The following is an 18,834-nucleotide window of genomic DNA, read 5'->3' as shown; positions in this document are numbered from 1 at the left end:
GAGGAAGGAGAAAGGAAGGAAGGAAGGAAGGAGGGAGGGAGGGAGAGAGGAAAAAAGGAAGTGGGGAAGGAAAAGGAGGAGCGTCAAGGATTTCCTCCAAGAGAAGGCTATAGCCTCCAGCAAACTTCAGTTCTATTTGCAAGTCGAAGGCTGCAGTGGTCTGAAGAGATTGTGTGAGCAGGGAAGAAATCAGGGGAGGCAAACCATGGCGGCAAATCACTGTACACACAGTGGACACTGAGGCCATTAAACCACCTCTCAAACCAGTTTTCCAAGAAACACTGTGATGGAGGATGACGCTAGCATTATTTAAGAACACATCAAAAGTAACAAGAAACAAACACAAAATCCTTGTGTATGCAGGGTAAGGAAGCAGATTTCTTTACCATAAACCTTTTCAGAGTGTTTAACATGCTCTGGAGTCGCCAAGAGAAAGGATATTCCCAATCTTAGCTAGCCAGGGAAAGTCCTTTGTCCTGGAACATCCATTAACACCTATCCAGAACTGGTGTTCTTAGGACAGATATTAACAGAGTTTAGAAAACGTTGGATGTATATCCTTTCATTATTTAATGATCAGTCCCATAGTTAGATGATGATGGCACAACATTCTTCTTTTAAATTGCTGGGGCTCATTTGTTAATATCTTATTTAGGATCATTTTCTCTTAAGGGACTATCTTATGTTTTTGGTATTAAACTTATTTTGGCTTCATAAAAATAAGTGGTAAGCTTGCCTTTTTTTTCTTTTTCAGCAGCCTAGCACAGTATTTTTTTTTTCTAGGAGATGGGTTCTTGCTATGTTGCCCAGGCTGGCCTCAAACTCCTACTCCTGGGCTCAACTGATTCTCTAGTCTCAGCCTCCTTAGTAGCTGGGATTATAGATGTGTACCACCTCGCCTGGCCCAGAATGATTTTTTTTTTTTTTTGAGACAGAGTCTCGCTGTGTCGCCCAGGCTGGAGTGCAGTGGCCAGATCTCGGCTCACTGCAAGCTCTGCCTCCCGGGTTTACGCCATTCTCCTGCCTCAGCCTCCCGAGTAGCTGGGACTACAGGTGCCTGCCACCTCGCCTGGCTAGTTTTTTTGTATTTTTTTAGTAGAGACGGGGTTTCACCGTGTTAGCCAGGATGGTCTTCATCTCCTGACCTCGTGATCCGCCCGTCTCAGCCTCCCAAAGTGCTGGGATTACAGGCTTGAGCCACCGCGCCCGGCTCAGAATGATTTTGTAAAAGGTGGATTTATCTGTTCTTTCAGGGTTGGTTAAAATTCCACTGTTATCTCACTTGGTCCTGATGCCTTTTTCAGTGGTAAATTTCAGGGATCTTTTATAGTCTCTTTTATGGTAACTGGTCTAATTTTTAACTTCTTGAGTGAGTTTTGGCAACTAATTTTTTCCAGGATTTCATTTATTTACTCTAGGTTTTTATATCTGTTGCCTGAGAATTGCATGCAGTATTCTCTTAAGATTCTCCCAATCTTGGAGCACCATTCTTGAAAGGCTGCCTGCGGACTGGCTGGGCAACCTTCCTTTCTGCCCTTGCCTCACTCAACTCTCACTTCAAGTCACCACATAAACCATCTCACTCAGAAAGATAAACAGTAGCAAAATCCATCCTGGAACAGGACAAACACACCCTAGTGCCAGGATGAGGAGACCAGGCTTTCAATGGCTTCTGCCACCCATTTAGGCAGGGCTGCTTCACTGCCTGAGGTCTCAGTGCGTTCATCTATGAAATGGTCTCTCAGGTCCCTTCCAGCTCCACACACTCTAATCTAGACCAGCAGGTAATCCGGAAATGCACAATCGATAGTTTGCAGTGTTTCTAAAGAGCCATTAACGTGCGTACCTCAACCAAGTATGGCAGGCTCTTCAGCAGTTCAGTCAAGGTCATGAATCCATATTCACAGGGGTTAAGGGGAGTGTTGTGGGTACTTTCGTAATGTCTCTTGAGCTCCTCAACAGAAAGATGGGTGGTTCCTTCCCAAGACATCAACAATACCAGCAACTGGGCAGTGAGAGATCGTAGAGACTTTCGGTTGATCAGCTGAATCTGTCTGCCAGATTCTATATCAGCAACCTGGGGAAAATGAGAATTCACGCTTTCAGAACTCCAGAGAGATAACCTTGGTTATACCCAACTCGGCTCACTTCATTTTGGTTAAGGAGACCAACAGATGAAAAATCTGATTTTTTTTCTCCTACACTGAAATAAAGCAAGTGGGTTTGTTTTTAGCTTCTTTGGGACACCAGACCAACACAGAAGCAGAAACTGTCCTCCCCCTGCTGGTCCGTAAGTGAAAACTCTCATCAAGGTAATAATGGAGGAGGAAATTGCATCATTCTCTTTATTGTTCATTCATTCTTTCCAAATCCCACTGTAAGAAGGAGACAGGCTGGCCAGCGGACGGCCAGTGGTCCAAGCTTGTGAAGTGTGGGTTGCTGTGCTCGAAGGCGGAGTAGGGGATGGGGAGGCTAAACTACAAGCAACACTCACATGGCTTCTGTGCAGACCCAACTTGCCCATGTGCATCCCCAGGGCAGGATGGGGAGGTGAGAGAGGGTCTACTTTCTTTTTTTTTTTTTTTTTTTTTTTTTTGAGACGGAGTCTCGCTCTGTGGCCCAGGCTGGAGTGCAGTGGCCGGATCTCAGCTCACTGCAAGCTCCGCCTCCCAGGTTTACGCCATTCTCCTGCCTCAGCCTCCCGAGTAGTTGGGACTACAGGCGCCCGCCACCTCGCCTGGCCAGTTTTTTGTATTTTTTAGTAGAGACAGGGTTTCACCCTGTTAACCAGGATGGTCTTGATCTCCTGACCTCGTGATCCGCCCGTCTCGGCCTCCCAAAGTGCTAGGATTACAGGCTTGAGGCACCGCGCCCAGCCGAGAGGGTCTACTTTCACTGCAAGGTAAGCTGAATTTTTCTAGTCTGCTATTACTAACCACAAAGCTGGTATTTTCATCCGACTAATACCTGTCCACTCCTCAAGTATTTCAGATTCTCAAGGAGATAAAGGGTTTAAGTGGCTAAATGCATTGACAGGAAAACCTCACAAAACAGAGACTATCATGTGGGAACCAAACACCATGTGAAGAAACACGCATCTGGTGACTGAGCCAGCAGGCCCTGGGTGGCGGGGGTGAGTCGGTGGACTGAGCCTTTCCTGGCAAAAGAACAGGCAGAGCTTTGGCACGCGTGCGGCTCCGGCACTGCTCTCACAAACCAGCGCTCATCCAGACAGCCTGTTTGCCCCCTTTATCTGGTTTTCCTGCCAGGGCCAAAGGTCTCGGCAGGGCTAAGTCGTCGTAAGTTGGCACTCTTTGGACCGTGGATTGTGAGAGGCAGAGAGAGGTGGGTGGCACTGAGGAGCCATCCCAAGTTCAGGACATCTTTATCTGGTTCTGCCATGTGCCCAGAGCAAAGGCAGGAGGGAGGCTGGCAGGCTCCCACCCCACTTACCATGGTTATGGGACCGTACAGATTTCCTGCTCAGAAGCGAGTTTCATCAATCAACCGACACCATTCCAGGGAATCCCAGTCATCGTAGCTGCCCAGACCCCCCCCCACCACTACAGTCGCTTAGGAAAGAAACCAAACCAGAGCCTGCTCCTCTGGTACGACTTGGATCCATCCCTTGATTCTCAATCCCAGCCATGCATTAGAATCCCCCGGGGAGCTTTGAAAAACACCACTGCTCACAGTGCACTTGGACTAATTCTGTGAGAATCTCAGAGGGAGGGTTGGAGAAGCTCCCAGGAGATCCAGCGGGCAGCCAGGGAGGCATCATGGAGCCTCTCTCAGCTCTCCCCATTCTTGTTGCTCACACCCCAGCTGCCTGCCCATCACACTCACCCAGCAAAGCCCTAGGGCACAGCATGGGGTCTTCCTATCCACCTGAGCCCACCCCTTTCATATTCCTGGGCAAATGAACACCAAACCAAGGGACCTGTCCCCCACACCACAGCCTCATGGCCTTTCAATGCCTTGCCTGTCATCTCCGACGACATCCTCTTCTGTTCAATTTCACTGTAGACACCCGTCTCCAGGGTCACAGTGCAAACCTGTCATTACCCCACCAACATAAATCACTCACACCTCCTGAGCATCCCACTTGTAAAAGCGAGTCGGGAGCTGCTGTTGGGGTGGGAGTGCAGAAAGAGACTCTAGCCGCTCAACTCCTCCCCTTCTCAAACCTCAGCAGTAATACTGCCTCCTATCTGCTCACAATTCGCCAGCCCCCTCCCTTGCTTCACTCTCCTCTTTTGTCATCCTGCCACTGACATTCTTGTCAATATTTAAATTCCCTCATCCCATGCCTTTTCCTGGCGCCCATCGGTAAACTCCCACCTTGAATCCGACCACCTGCTTTCCCTGAGCCGACACCTGCACAGCCACACCCCAACTGCCAACTGCTGCTCTCTGAGAGTCTATGGTGCCAATGTGCACGGAGCTCGCGATACCCCTGCAGCCCACATGACATCCAGATCAAGCCATTCTCTACTCACCATGACAACTGCGGACCTTCTCCCCGCTCCTACGTCCTGAGCCCTGCCTCTCCTCTCTCTCTAAGCACAGATCAGTCCCTCTCTCTGGTGGAAAATCATTCTTGGAAGAGGACTCCCTTCTATTCCTGATGACAAACATCAGACCTGCCCAGGCCTGCCCCCAGCCTATTGCCCTGTATGCTTCCTTCTTCCTCTGTGTGCTAGCTTCCCAGTCTCCCACACCTCAAGGCCCTCCCGTCTTAGCCCTTCTCAACCTTGTATGTTCATCTTCTCTCTCTTGACAGATCCACATCAATGGCTTTCAGACTTGCTCAAGTTTTTCCAGGTAGGAAAACCAACAGCCCAAATCCTCCCTTGCTCCCTCAGCCCCACAGCCTCTAGCTGCTGCCCCAGCCCCCCATCTTCAAAAGCAGACAAACCAGGTTGCTGTGCAGATGACCTGGGCCATTTTCTCACCTCTCCTCAGTCCTCACCCCACTCCCAGGTGGGTTCTGTCTGCACAATCGACGCTGCCACTGACCTGGCCGGCGGCACCGACTCTCCCCACTGAGCTAAACCTGGAGGTCAGGCAGTCCCTCTCTGACCTGCCTTCCTATGATGCTGCTGGCCATTCCTCTGTCTTGGCTCAGGGATGTTCCGCTCTCCTGGTGTGCTTCCTGTTCTCTCACCTCCTCCTCTAACCAACCAGTACCTAAGGAGAGCTCTAAGAACTTCTTCCCTGCAGTCCAATACATTCAGAAACATAGTGGGGGCCAGGTGCAGTGGCTCATGCCTGTAATCCCAGCACTCTGGGAGGCTGAGGTGGGCGGATTATCTGAGGCCAGGAGTTCGAGACCAGACTGGTCAAGATGGTGAAACCCTGTCTCTACTAAAAATACAACAACTAGTCGGGCATGGTGGCGGGCGCCTGTAATCCCAGCTACTCGGAAGGCTGAGGCAGGAGAATCGCTTGAACCTGGGAGGTGGAGGTTGCAGTGAGCCAAGATCGCACTATTGCACTATTGCACTCCAGCTTGGGCCTCCATCTCCAAAAAACACCTCACAGTGGGGAGGAAAAGGAGAATGAACCCATTCTGGCTGTTTACGGAATTAAATGACACAGAAATGTGTGCAGCTAGTAATGGGCCTGTAACTGAGGGTGCCGTCCCTCATGCTTCCCTTTCCATTCCTTCCTCCTGGCCGTGACTTCTCCTGGTCCTGTGGGGGAGGGGGCTGAAAACTGGCAGCTGCTCTGCCTAGGATGGAGAGGGTCAGCGCAGTCCAGGGCAGGAACCAGGACGAGCTGCCCTTTCTACTACAGCTCTGCCAGCGACAAAGGCCACTCTGCACCCGCGCTGGCTCCTAAGCCTACTCCTAAGTGGGTGAGAATGTGGAGGGACAAGACACTGTGTGATTACAGCTCCCAAGAACGTCACAGGCAAAGCTCTCACTGGAAGGAGTTGAGCTCAGGCCAGCAGCGCTGAGGCGGCTGCACCTGATGACCGAACCCTGGGGTGAAGAGTGACCTCATCAGTTCACAAAGGCGTAGCTTTGGCAAGACCATTCAGAAACACACAAGAGGAAGACCAAAACTCAACTTCCAAACCAAGGTTTCTCCTGTTACCTAATAAGCACTAATGACACAAAACAAGTTGTAAGGCTGTGACAGTTAAGTAGTTCAAGGTGTAAATACAGAAATGCTACAGCACATGCAAACGTCCTAATGAGAATTAGGCCACTATAAGCATTATCCCGGGGGGGATATTATGACGGGGGGGAAAAAACATTTACCTTCACGACGTGGCAAAGTTTCTGAGTTAAAGCCGTCCTAATGAGAATTAGGCCACTATAAGCATTATCCCGGGGGGGATATTATGACGGGGGGGGAAAAAACATTTACCTTCACGACGTGGCAAAGTTTCTGAGTTAAAGCCGAAATGGAACTGACATCATAGTCTTGGAGACGAAACGTATAACCAAAAGTTTTAGCATATTCTGTAAGGAGATCTGTCATCATAAGGCAGTTATCTTTTTGGGACCGAAGGAGTTTAACAAACTGAGCAGCTAGAGCTTTGAACCGCTCTACCTCTGTCAGAGTAAGGATCTTTTCTTCTCCACATTCCAATACCTTCGAAAACACACAGCGGGAGGAAAGGGAGAATAAACAAATCACAGTTGTTTACAGAATAGCAAAAAAATGTGTGCAACTAGTAATGAAAAAACAAGTTAGCATTACTGAATGGGTATAGAGTTTCAGCTCTGTGAGATGAAAAAGTTCAGAAGATTGCTTGCACAACAATGTGAATGTGCTGACCACTACTGGACAATAAATAAAAAAACAGTTACAATGCTAACTTCTGTGTTATGTGTATTTTGCCACAATAAAACAATTTTTAAAAAGCACTTTAGTAAAAAAAAAAAAAATTAATAAAATCAACAGAAATTTGGTTTAACTTAGCAACAGCTTAACAGCTTAGCACTGATGTTACCTCATGTACTCAGCCCTACCTTCAACATGAAGGTTTTGAAAAGTATAAAACTAATGAACAAATATTCAGTGTAAGAAATCAGCCAGGTGTGGTGGCTCACGCCTGTAATTCCAACACTTTGGGAGGCTGAGGCTGGCGGATCAACTGAGGTCAGGAGCTCAAGACCAGCCTGGCCAACATGGTGAAACCCCTCTCTACTAAAAATACAAAATTAGCTGGATACAGTGGTGGGCACCTGTAATCCCAGCTACTTGGGAGGCGGAGGCAAGTGAATTGCTTGAACCCGCAGGTGGAGGTTATAGTGAGCTGAGATAGCGCCACTGCACTACAGCCTGGGCGACAAGAGAGAAACTCCGTCTCAAAACAAAAAAACAAAAAAAACCAAATCAACCTACTTAACCCTTTTTTCAATAATTACCCTAAGACAAGTTTGAATAATTCTTTATTGAAGGAAAAAGCCATATTTATCTAAAAATACTAATGAGTCAGTAATATGGCTTCTCTGATTGGAACAGCTTAGATTTTCATCCTCTTTCATAACTCCCTACTTCCCAGGAAAATAGGTCTTGAATGTGAAAAAAAATTTCCAATATGTTGTCCAGAAAAACACTTTATAAAATTAGAATTTCTTCACTCACTTGTAAAGTATCAGGTATGGCTTCAAAAAGTTCAAGTAGTTTGGTAAACCCATAGTATGCAAGTTTGCACTGCCGGCCAAAGTGGTGATGGTAAGAGGGAATAAATTTATTAAAGGGCATCCGGAAATGGGGTTGGTGACGCAGCAAATCAACGACATCCTTGGAGAACTGTTTTGTCCTTTCTATTTCATCCTGAGTGCGTTCTTTAAAAAAAACAAAAAACATAAAATCACAGTTTTTTTCTACCCATTTGTGTTCAACATCCATACTAGAGTAAATCCTTTTGGGAATTTATAAGTGATATCATCCTTGCATTCCACACACACACAACCTAAAACACATACACTCTTCCCTCTTTGCAAGTGGTTCTCAAACATGTTCCAGGGCAGAATACCAGGAAGTCATGATACTATTATATTATGAAATGCATATATATTCATCTTATAAGCTAGAAACAAGGTCATCTTACAAGCTAGAAACAATTTTCTAGCCCCTGCCCCGTATCTATTAAAATGACACATACCCAGGTCCCTGTACTTAAGCAAGTACTCTAGAAATTATTCCTATGAAATCACACTTCTGAACATCCCCATTATTTTTTGTTTATTCATCTGATCTTCAGTTAAAACTTGCTAGCAGAAAAGAGAATCAGGCTTCAAAAGTTGAACAAAAAGATGAGGAAAAGCTTAAGCTGAGATTGTTTCTATTAATTTTTCAGTGAGAACTGGAAAAGTACTGGCATTACTAACTTTGGCCCTGGAATTCTATGATTTCGTGGACATCAGGGTTCTGCAGGCGCACAGTTTAAGAACCAGATAACAGAAGGAGTATATGACCATACAGTCACCCCTTGGTGTTCTCAAGGGATCGGTTCCAGGACCCTGCTCGGATACCAAAATCCGCCACCTACTCAAGTCCTGCAGTCCGCCCCGCGGAACCTGCAGACACGAAGAGTTGGCCCTCGGTATCCATGGGCTTCGCATCCCTCAATCACTGTACTTTCTACCCGTAAGTGGACCTGTGCAGTTCTGACCTCAACTGTAACTATTAAAATTTGAAAGGCAAAACAAAACATCCATTTGAGTTGTCTTCCCTTCTCAAGTGTGCAAATAAAGTAGCTCAGAGTTCAACAGAAGAGCGAAGCAACAGGCACGGTGACAGGTTCTCAACTGGATGACTATGGCTCACACAGCCACAGCCAGGCTGCAGGAGGCATGTGAGCAAAGTGCTGATGATGTCTGTTTTTCCCCTAAGAGTCAATTCTAAAAAGCCAGCCTGCTTTTCTTCTTGAGAATAGCTTCACCTGCTTTGAAGAACACAGAATCCAAAGAGCAGCAGTTTTCCCACTGTGCTTTCTGTGGAATCTTCAGGAAGCATCGAGAGGGAGGGAAAACCACATCTTCCATGCCACACTATTTTAAAATAACAGGAGGTAGACAATATCCTTCCAGCAAATGTAAGTCACATACCTCTTTTGGGAATACAAATCACCATTTCATTATCTTGTTGGGACAAGCAGATGGTTGTGTCTGGAATCTCTGATACGATGTCAATCAACTCACAAACACCATATTCAGTGACATCCCAGTCCTTTGAGAAACACCTAGGTTTTAACAACAGAAGCAGATACGGAATGAGTAGTATCATCAGTAAAAGTACTACACGTTTTCCAAAAGAATGCTTAATAGAAATATTAGATAACGATTTAGAATTTGGGAGAAGATAAAGTGTCTTAAAATATTTGCTTTCACTTCTGTTCAACTCACCAGTGATAAGCCTGTGAGAATTCTCTCACAATGACCTGTTTGCTGGCCTGGGATTTCAGAAGTTTTAGTAAATCCTGAGTAAAGCGTTTCACCTGGGCCCTGTGGGTAAGGGTCAGCAGACGTTTCGAGCCCATTCCAAGAATCTGCAAAGCAAATGGTTTATTTATATACATAAGACCTCAGCAGACAGTGACTTCCTTGCTGCTGGCTCACCCTCTCTTGGTAATAGCCTCAGAGAATGACTCCCTTCATGTAGAATGTGTGCAATTTGAAATACATCTGAATCAACAAAATGTAGTTGGTCAAAAGGAACAAACGTCCAACTTTCTGAAACTCTTACTGTTTTTGGCCTGGCGCACCCTCTCCCAAATAGTCGCTGAGTATAGAAATGAAAAGTGTAATCTTTTGAAAAGAAAAGTCGTGAGTACAGAAATGAAAACTGTATTGGTTGTCCAGACAAATTGGTCTGCAAGTTTTTCAAGCCATTTTTAGTGAGGGGGAAGCTGTTAAAACACCGTGAGTTAACTGGCAAAGTCCTCATAGGATCCAGTGCTACACTCTAGCCCAGTAACTAGTCTCCAACTAGTTACATTTAGAAGAAAGGTTAAGCCCTTGACTCTCACACAGGCACCAACATACAAGTACGTGGCTATTCACGGCAGCTTCCTTGTAATCAGGAACAACTCTGGAGAAAGCTGTGCTGGGATGAAGGGGTACAGAGCTTAGAGGGAAAATCCTCCTCAGTCCTCCAAGGAGTTCCTCTAAAACTGGAAACTAGTAGCTTTCTGAAAAATTGAGAAGCCGCCTTTGTGTGTTACTCCTTCCCTCTAAAGAAAGCTTTTAGAGGATGTTCTGCCCAGAACTGACTTCTTAGGAATTAACTATTACTGTTTCTTTGATGGAGGCAGCCAAAGCCATGGAGGAATATTCCTGCCTGTAAACAAGTAATCCTGTGACACGTCTTACCTGCAACACATGAGGCACTGCTTCTAATAACTCAATCAGCTTGGAGTATCCGTAGTCTGACACTCGGCACTGCTTTGCAAAATGATGGTGATAGGATGGGATGAAATGACTGATGGGTATGACACAAGATGGCTGGCTTTTCAGCAAGTCAATCACTTCTCTACTGAACTGGATCAGCTGGGGGTTACCTACAGGACTCTTCGAACGCAGAAGCCAAGGGTCTAGAGGAAAAACAACATGTATTAGACAGAAAGCACGGATTTCACCAGCTGAAAGGAAGGGAAATGGCCCTGCAGTCCTTGGCTTGAGTTCGATCACGGGGAAGCAGACGAAACCAAGTACAGTAGCTGCTTTACATCTCAGTTTCTATATTCAGGTCTCACAGTCCAGTAACTAGCTAGCCTAACTTATTCATGGGCTGTCAAATGCTATCCCACTACTCCTCAAAGTTAAGTGGCCAAAGTAAAGCAGAGTCTACTATAGTTTTATAGAAGTGAAAGTACACAAGAAGCTCCCAGTTCAGAAACTAGTAATATTTTCAAGATCCATTTGAAACTTGGTCACGGGGAACACACTTTCCCACAAAGTTATAAATGATCATCAGGTAGGTAGCCCAGAAGAGCAAAATTAATCCACAGTGGAGCTGAAAATGTTACACAGAAAACCACAGAAAGTAACAATGTTGTAAAATTAGCATGACATAAAAGGGTGTAAGAAACAGGTTTTTGTATCATCTTGACTTCTTATACCTATTAAAAATGTATAAGTAATCAGACGGAAATCTTTATAGAAAGGTGGAGAGCCTTGCTGGGCACGGTGGCTCACGCCTGTCATCCCAGCACTTTGGGAGGCCGAGGCGGGCGGATCACGAAGTCAGGAGATTGAGACCATCCTGGCTAACACAATGAAACCCCATTTCTACTAAAAATATAAAAAATTAGCTGGGTGGGGTGGTGAGCACCTGTAATCCCAGCTACTCAGGAGGCTGAGGAAGGAGAATGGCGTGAACCCGGGAGGCGGAGCTTGCAGTGAGCCGAGATCATGCCACTGCACTCCAGCCTGGGCAACACAGCGAGGTTCCATCTCAAAAAACACATAAAATTTTTAAAAAGGTGGAGGCTTGTGGGCTCATGGCTTAGGAGTAAGGAGGAGCAGCATAATCTATGGCCCCTGAGGAGTCTAAGACAGAAGGAAAACAAAGGAGGTGTCCCATAAGAAACCGGAGTAGAAACATTCCTAAGAGCAGGCTGACTCAGAGAGAATTCCTTGGTTATCCTCACCTTTTTTCCTGTAGGGTAAGGGAGGTGAGAGAAGGAAAAGAAGTGTTGGGGACAAAGAGAAGCAAGCGTGTGTGTATATATACAGGAAGGCAACAATGTTAAGTATTGTTCACAGGCAGCAGCCTTAGACATCTGCAACTCAGAACATGCCTGTAACTCTGACACTCACCCAAGTCTAGGTCCAAATAGTTTGGTCTTTCACATTAAAATTTATTTTCACATTTATCAAAGTCCAAAATGTGGACCAAAATGACTTTCAAAGGTAAATCTGCATTAAGTGGTATTTCCTTCAAATACCCGAAACCTTTTTTTTTTTTTTTTGAAGACAGAGTTTCAGCTGGGCGTGGGGGTTCACGCCTGTAATCCCAGCACTTTGAGAGGCCAAAGCAGGCAGATCACGAGGTCAGGAGATCGAGACCATCCTGGCTAATATGGTGAAATCCCGTCTCTACTAAAAATACAAAAAAATGAGCCAGGCATGGTGGCAGGCACCTGTAGTTCCAGCTACTCGGGAGGCTGAGGCAGGAGAATGGCGTGAACCTGGGAGGCAGAGATTGCAGTGAGCCGAGATCGCACCACTGCACTCCAGCCTGGGCGAGAGTGAGACTCCATTTCAAAGAAAAAGAAGGCTGGGCGCAGTGGCTCATGCCTGTAATCCTAGCACTTTGGGAGGCTAAGGTGGGCGGATCGTGAGGTCAGGAGATTGAGACCATCCTAGCTAACAAGGTGAAACCCCATCTCTACTAAAAATACAGAAAAAAAAAAGTTAGTTCGTCGGGCGTGGTGGCAGGCGACTATAGTCCCAGCTACTCGGGAGGCTGAGGCAGGAGAATCGCCTGAACCCAGGAGGTGGAGGTGGCAGTGAGCCGAGATCACACCACTGCACTCCAGTCAGGCGACAAAGCAAGACTCCGTCTCAAAAAAATAAATAAAAAATAAAACAAAGTCTAGTTCTGCCAACCCCTCAAGCATTTTAGAAGGAGTTTTCAAAAGATCAAAGGACACATCCATGGTGTTTTCACACTTGGCAAATTGTGCTGCTGTTTAAAATAAAAGCCAATAGCCTCCTCTGGTCTCACAGTGGACAGGTGGTAGCTCTAGGATAAAATACCTGACACCTACCAGTGTTGGGAGGTGGGGGCTTGTTGTGAATCCATTTAACCACTTTGATGCCATTCTGAGCAGTGGCAATGTTTACACCTGGAACACAGGTGATGAAGTGTTCTAAGGGAACACCTCCTTGGTTTTCTTGCACTACTTCTAGATCACCAAACTCTGCAGTGTAACAATCTGGAAAGCTGAAACAGGAAAAAACGAAAACACAAAAAGGAAAGGTTAAATTAAACTAACAGAAAAGGAAGCGCTTGCTAAACAGAAGGCTTTGGTTTAATGTAGGTGTTAATCATTTGTCTATTCGAATGCCCACCACCAGGTTTGAAGGTTAAAATTAAGGACCCAGGGAGGCAAGCATCGTGGCACTGGCCTCTTTGATGCATTCTGATGGCATTTTCTGGGTACTTTTCCAGGAGGGGGGTTAAAAATAAGGCAACTGGGCTCCAAGTCAATTAACATGTCTGCTTCCACATCAGCAGGGGTATGCAGGCCACTAAGTCCTGTGTCGGCCTTTGTATTAAGTCTACTGTTGTGGCTCATGGAGTGGTTAAATGAACTTCTGAGGAATCCTCTTCTCTCACAAGTCTTGGAATGTATGCGTATTTCAAGCTGTGTACTCTCAACACTTGTGGAGATTTCGACTGCAGCACTTACGATACATCTCCCCGCTGTGGGAAGAAACTGCCCTCCTCACATTTACGTTTCTAAAATGTAGCGTAAACACACATTTTCTTGTTGAAGTACTGAATGAATGGATCCCATTTCAGATATAGAGTCACGTGTTGCTTCATGACGGAGGGATGTACTGAAGAATGTGTTGCTGGGCGATTCTGTCATCTGAGATCATCAGGTGCACTCACAAACCTAGATGCTGCGGCCCACTGCATACTTAGGCTGGTGCAGCCCACGGGTCCTGAGCTACATACACATCTGGACAGCCTGATACTGTACTGCACACTGAACAATTATAACACAGTGGTATTTGTGTATCTAATCATCGAAAGGTATAGTGAAAATATGTGATTATAATCTTATGGGACCACTGTCCTACATACAGTCCATGGTTGGCCAAAATGTCGTTGTGTGGTGCATGACTGTACTTTGAAGGCTAAACACATGAGGATGAAGCATCGTATAGTACCTATTTGCAAAGAGGTGTGGGCAGAAAGGGCAGGCTTCCCATAAAAAGGAGAACTAGGGCATTATATCGACAAAGGCTTTGAGATGGTTCACCTCAATAAAGGCACGGTGCCCTCGTGGGTCTGGAGAAGACTGTGAACCTGGGGCGCAAATGTCTTCAAAGAAAGAATCACAAAAGGAATCTTGTAAGAGTCTGGATCAAATTCATGTTCGCTGAAGAAAAGAGAACACAATAGGAAGCTGACATTCCGCAGGGGTCTAAGATGTTCACAAGGTCATCCGAACATTCCACAATCTTATAGAAAAGAATTATTTCTAAAGGAAAACGAATGGCATACCTGAAATCCTTATTGGAACAATGCTGTCTACAGACAGGCTCGTGATATTCTAACTCTTCAAATATAATTGGGCTGCAATTCGTGGAGGAGCCGTCGTGTGACTGGGAAGACCCTAAGGGGCTCTGGCGGGCCTGACTGCTGGGTAGGAGACACACCAGCCGGCCGTTTCCTTGTTCACGGATTGCAACCGTGTCTGTTAATTTATATAGATCTGACACATTCAACTTGTGTCCAAATCTAAAAGCAAGAAAAGAGAGACGCTGACTTAGAAGGTTTTTCTTTGACTATACAGAAACACCCATCCTGTTTAAATAAAGAGCAATAACCAAGGATGGTTCCTCCATCTCTTCAAAGGTAAAACTGGAATAATTCCACTACGAATTCATTCACTAGCAAACCAGTGATGCTTGGTACTCCTGAGTCATCTCTGGCTCCGTCCATGACAATGCTCACATTATTTGGAAGCCACCCCTAGCCCCTGCCCAGTTTCTGTAAGTAACCTCACCGAATTCTCTGAGTTGAAAACCTCTCTCCATGCAGCTCCCCTCACTTCCAATTCTCTGTATTACTTTTCACCATCCCCACTCTCCTCTCTCAGAAGAATACGTGCTTTCCGTGACCCTCTTACCTCTCCTATGCCTCAACTGCGTGACCCACACACCCTGTGACACTGGACTCCCCAGTTTTCCTCCTGACCTGTATCTTTCCTACTTGGAACTTAAAAGCACTGGCCCTGGAGGCTGGCAGATTTGAGTTCACATCCTGACTCCACTTCAACCTGTGTGACCTTAGTCAAGTTCCGTAACCAATCAGGGCCTCACTTTCTCCATCTGTAAAATGGGGTGATGACAGTGCCTATCTCACAGGGTCGATGTGAGGATTAAGTGTGGTTAGGCCTGGACAGAACCTGGCTCATAGTAAGTGCTCAGTAACTGTTCCCTGGTCTTCTCACTGCCTGACCAGTGGTTTCTTCCCAGTGTCCTACATGTACTCAGATTCCCATCTACCAAACCAGCCCCTGGTCCTCTTCCACCTCCCAGAGAGACACACTCGCCCTTGTACTCTCACTCTCAGTCTTGCACTCTCCCCTGTCCCTGTAATGGAAACATCCAGCTGCTCAGGAGCTGCTTCTGCTGTGTTACTCGCAAGTCTCTCAGCCCCTTCCCTCCTGGATTTTAGCCACAGGACTCTGTAGCAATGACTCAAAAGTGATCAGTGGCCTCTGCCTCATCCCCACACCTCATGCATTTCCTCATGGCCTTGGATCCTCCCATTCCTGATGTGCTCTCTGGGCACACATCCTGGGTGCTCGTCCACATCCCTGGTCCTGGTGGCACTCCATCCATTCCTGTCCTCTATTTCTCCTTCCCCCTCCCAACCTTATCTGCCCTCCAGTCTGTCCCAATCATCTTAGAGGCAAATGACTGCTCTATCTTCAGAGCCTGCTTCTCTCCCAAAGAAGCCCCTCAATGTGCAGAAGACTACGTGAACTCTCTACCCAGCTACTCCAACGGCCCCCTAAAACCTGCATGTCCAAAACCAAGACCAAAAACTTGCTGTACCTCCTGGCCATGCTTTATTTCCCTATTTCCAGTTTAACTGTGCAACCATCATCCCAGTCACACAAAGCGGAACACTCAGAATCAAAATGATCCCTTCCTTTTACCTTGCTTGCTACGTAAAACTAGTTACTCTGGCCACATGTGGTGGCTTGTGCCTGTAATTCCAGCACTTTGGGAGGCAGAGGTGGGAGAATCGCTTGAGGCCAGGAGTTGAAGACCAGCTTGGGCAACGTAGCAAAACCCCCTCACTACAAAAATAAAAAAATATTAACTGGGCAGGATGGCGGGTGCCTGTGGTCCCAACTACTCAAAAGGCTGAGATGGGAGGATCAACTGAGTCCAGGAGTTTGAGGCTGTAGTGAGCTAGGGTCGTGTCACTGCACTATATAGCCTGGGTGACAGAGTGAGACCCTGTCTCAAAAAAATTTTTCTTAATAAAAAGAGATTAGTTACCCACTCCAGTTTCAATGACATTTGACATTTCTGTAACATCGAGTTCTGTCCCAACAGTGTCTGCTCTGAATTTGGACTGATGTAGCACTTTCCTCTCGCCCCTGTTCGTGCCCTCTCAGACACCACTGCTACGAGAAGAGTCTTCCTGCAGCATGGTTCCCGTCACCACACCTTTCCCCTCCCCTCCTTCCTCCAGCACTTCAGTGGCTCTCGACTGCCCATGGGATAATGGTCAAGTTCCTTGTTCTTCCCCTCCTCAGTGTTCTCAAAGCCTTTCTTCCTCCTTTCCAATCAGTTTTCTTCACTGTCCATGAGGATTCATGAGCATTTTCTCTTACCACTAGACACAAGCTCCTTAGGTACAAGACCTAAGTCTTGTCCAGTTTTGCCTTCTCTGCAGTGCCTAGCTCTTGCACTCACTAGTCCTTGCTAAGCATCTACTATGTGCTGGGTGCTTAGGATACAGTATGAGGGCAGAGCCAGTCCCTGCTGTCCTGGAGCTCATAAGTCTAGTGCTTAAAAATGTTCATCCAATAAATACTAAAACTTGGCCAGGCACAGTGGCTCACACCTGTAATCCTAGCACTTTGGGAGGCTGAAGTGGGCAGATCACTTGAGGTCAGGAGTTTAAGACCAGCCTGGCTAACATGGCAAAACCCTGTCTCTACCAAAAATACAAACACTTAGCAAGGCTTGGTGGCACATGCCTGTAGTCCCGGCTACTCGGGAGGCTGAGGCACGAGAATCACTTGAACTTGGGAGGCAGAGGTTGCAGTGAGCTGACACTGCGCCACCGCACTCTAGCCTGGCAACAGAGTGAGCGAGACTCTGTCTCCAAAAAAATTGAAAAAAAAAAACAAACAAAAAAAAACCTAACACTAGTCAATTAGGGGAAAAATAAGCACAGCATTGAGGACCAAAAGTCTAACTTTGCTAAAAATAAAAGACGTTTTAAAACTGTCTGATAAACATTCATTGACGTGTAAATCTGAATGCCAGTGTCTCTGTCTCCTCTCCTCTACCAGGCTGAAGCTTCTCAAGACTCATTACCATGGTTTTGTGTGTATAAGTCACCCATCAGTCCTGACTGGACAAGGAAAAAATATACCTAACTTACTTTTTTTCATAGGTATCTGTAAATTTAAACAGAGGCAGGCAACAGGCAGGGGCATCCTGAAGAACAGACATTGTTTCTGCACTGTAAGACAGAAGTTTGATTAGGGAACAGACCATTGCCTCCGTATTACAAGTTGTATAAACAGAGTTCATAAAATTAACACAGTGCATATGCAGAATAAATTTACCAACTGCTGGTATGTCAGAATTTATTTTCCAGAAAAATCTAAAGAAAGGATTTTAGGGACAAAGCAATGAAAGAAGATTACGTTACACACTAGAATTGGTGTCAATCACAGGGTTTTCCACACCAGTGGAGCAGAAAGGCATGATTAACTCAGAGCAAAAGGGAGAAGAGCTTAAATATCTCCTGCCATACGGCAGTTTGTTAGATACATGCGACTGACGTTCCCGTAGATAAGGATACGCAACTGAATACAACATAATCTCAACTATGGTTTTAAAACACCAAGAGGTACCAAAAAACACTCAAAAGGGAAAAACCCAAATAAAACAAAAAGAAAATGCCAAACTGTTAAGTGCAATTGACTTTGAGCCATACGACTGTGGATGGTTTTTTTTTCCTGTGCTTCTTTTATGTTTCTAAACTTTCCAAATTTTCTTCAATAAGCATCACTTTTTATTCTAAGAACAACAACAATAAAAAACCGTAACTTGTAATTTAAGTAACAGTGAAGTACAAGTTAGAGAAAAGATCTCTGATCATCCAAGAAGACATTCAGGAGTGGGTCCAGTTTTACCAGTCTCCCCGAAACAGGGAGATCCAAAGAAGTATCACATCTTACTATGAGTAAAACCATCACCAGATGCTTGAGACTGATATAATCTTAAGGCAGACTTACAGGGCTGGGTATCTATTTGACACTAAGGACATGTCTGCAAAGGACATGGAGAGCTTGAAGATTTGTAATCTAGTCTTTATACACAAATCTACCTTCTACTAAGATGTGAAGGTAACACTTCAGACTTTTCAGGTTTATAAACTTTTATTGTAGGGGCCTACTATTTTTAGAACCTGTTTAAACATGCTGCATATTATTTTACTCCCAAGTGCCTGTCAAGTTTAAGCTGTATTCCACCTTTGATTAATGACTTAGACAAGAGTCAAATGGCTTGTTTTTAACTCTATCAATCTAGAATAAGCATTATTCCACATGCAGTCATCACAAGGGGGTGGGAATATGAGCGAATCTATTTTTATTATTTCTAAAACTGTTTCTGGGTCAAATGTTATTTCCTGAAATAAACAGCTTGCTTGTTTCTTACCTCAGTAAAGAGAGTGATTTGCTGGCAGCCCCGGTGGCAAGTGAGACCAGGATCTTTTTGCTGCCAATTTTGTATCTGTGGAGGCTATTCACTGCACCAATCGCATCTTGTAAGTTTTCCATTTGCACAACAGCCTTGAGCTGATAATCTGTATGGGGGCTGAGCTCAACACTTTTCACCTACAACAGGAAAAGGGAAAACTGAACGC

At 45.6% G+C, this 18,834-nt stretch overlaps 1 protein-coding gene across 3 annotated transcripts in view; it reads right to left on the bottom strand.

Moving 5' to 3' along the window:
* Positions 1 to 18,834, bottom strand: part of KIAA0430 (KIAA0430 ortholog) — a 48,214-nt gene that overhangs the window by 8,175 nt on the left and 21,205 nt on the right. For all 3 annotated transcript variants that reach the window (XM_011956010.1, XM_011956011.1, XM_011956012.1), the window contains exons 12-22: positions 18,627 to 18,805; positions 17,341 to 17,421; positions 14,209 to 14,445; positions 13,964 to 14,083; positions 12,740 to 12,915; positions 10,338 to 10,558; positions 9,372 to 9,514; positions 9,075 to 9,208; positions 7,606 to 7,808; positions 6,379 to 6,606; positions 1,847 to 2,077 (exon numbers count right to left, since the gene is read on the bottom strand). In XM_011956010.1, the coding sequence (XP_011811400.1) occupies positions 1,847 to 2,077; positions 6,379 to 6,606; positions 7,606 to 7,808; positions 9,075 to 9,208; positions 9,372 to 9,514; positions 10,338 to 10,558; positions 12,740 to 12,915; positions 13,964 to 14,083; positions 14,209 to 14,445; positions 17,341 to 17,421; positions 18,627 to 18,805 (1,953 nt within the window). The remainder of the gene's footprint in view (positions 1 to 1,846; positions 2,078 to 6,378; positions 6,607 to 7,605; positions 7,809 to 9,074; positions 9,209 to 9,371; positions 9,515 to 10,337; positions 10,559 to 12,739; positions 12,916 to 13,963; positions 14,084 to 14,208; positions 14,446 to 17,340; positions 17,422 to 18,626; positions 18,806 to 18,834) is intronic.

This window comes from Colobus angolensis, unplaced genomic scaffold (genome assembly GCF_000951035.1).
Source record: "Colobus angolensis palliatus isolate OR3802 unplaced genomic scaffold, Cang.pa_1.0 Scaffold406, whole genome shotgun sequence".
In the NCBI taxonomy this organism is placed as follows: Eukaryota; Metazoa; Chordata; class Mammalia; order Primates; family Cercopithecidae; genus Colobus; species Colobus angolensis.
The sequence above is the reverse complement of the archived record's forward strand: the minus strand, read 5'-3'. Positions and strand labels throughout refer to the sequence as shown.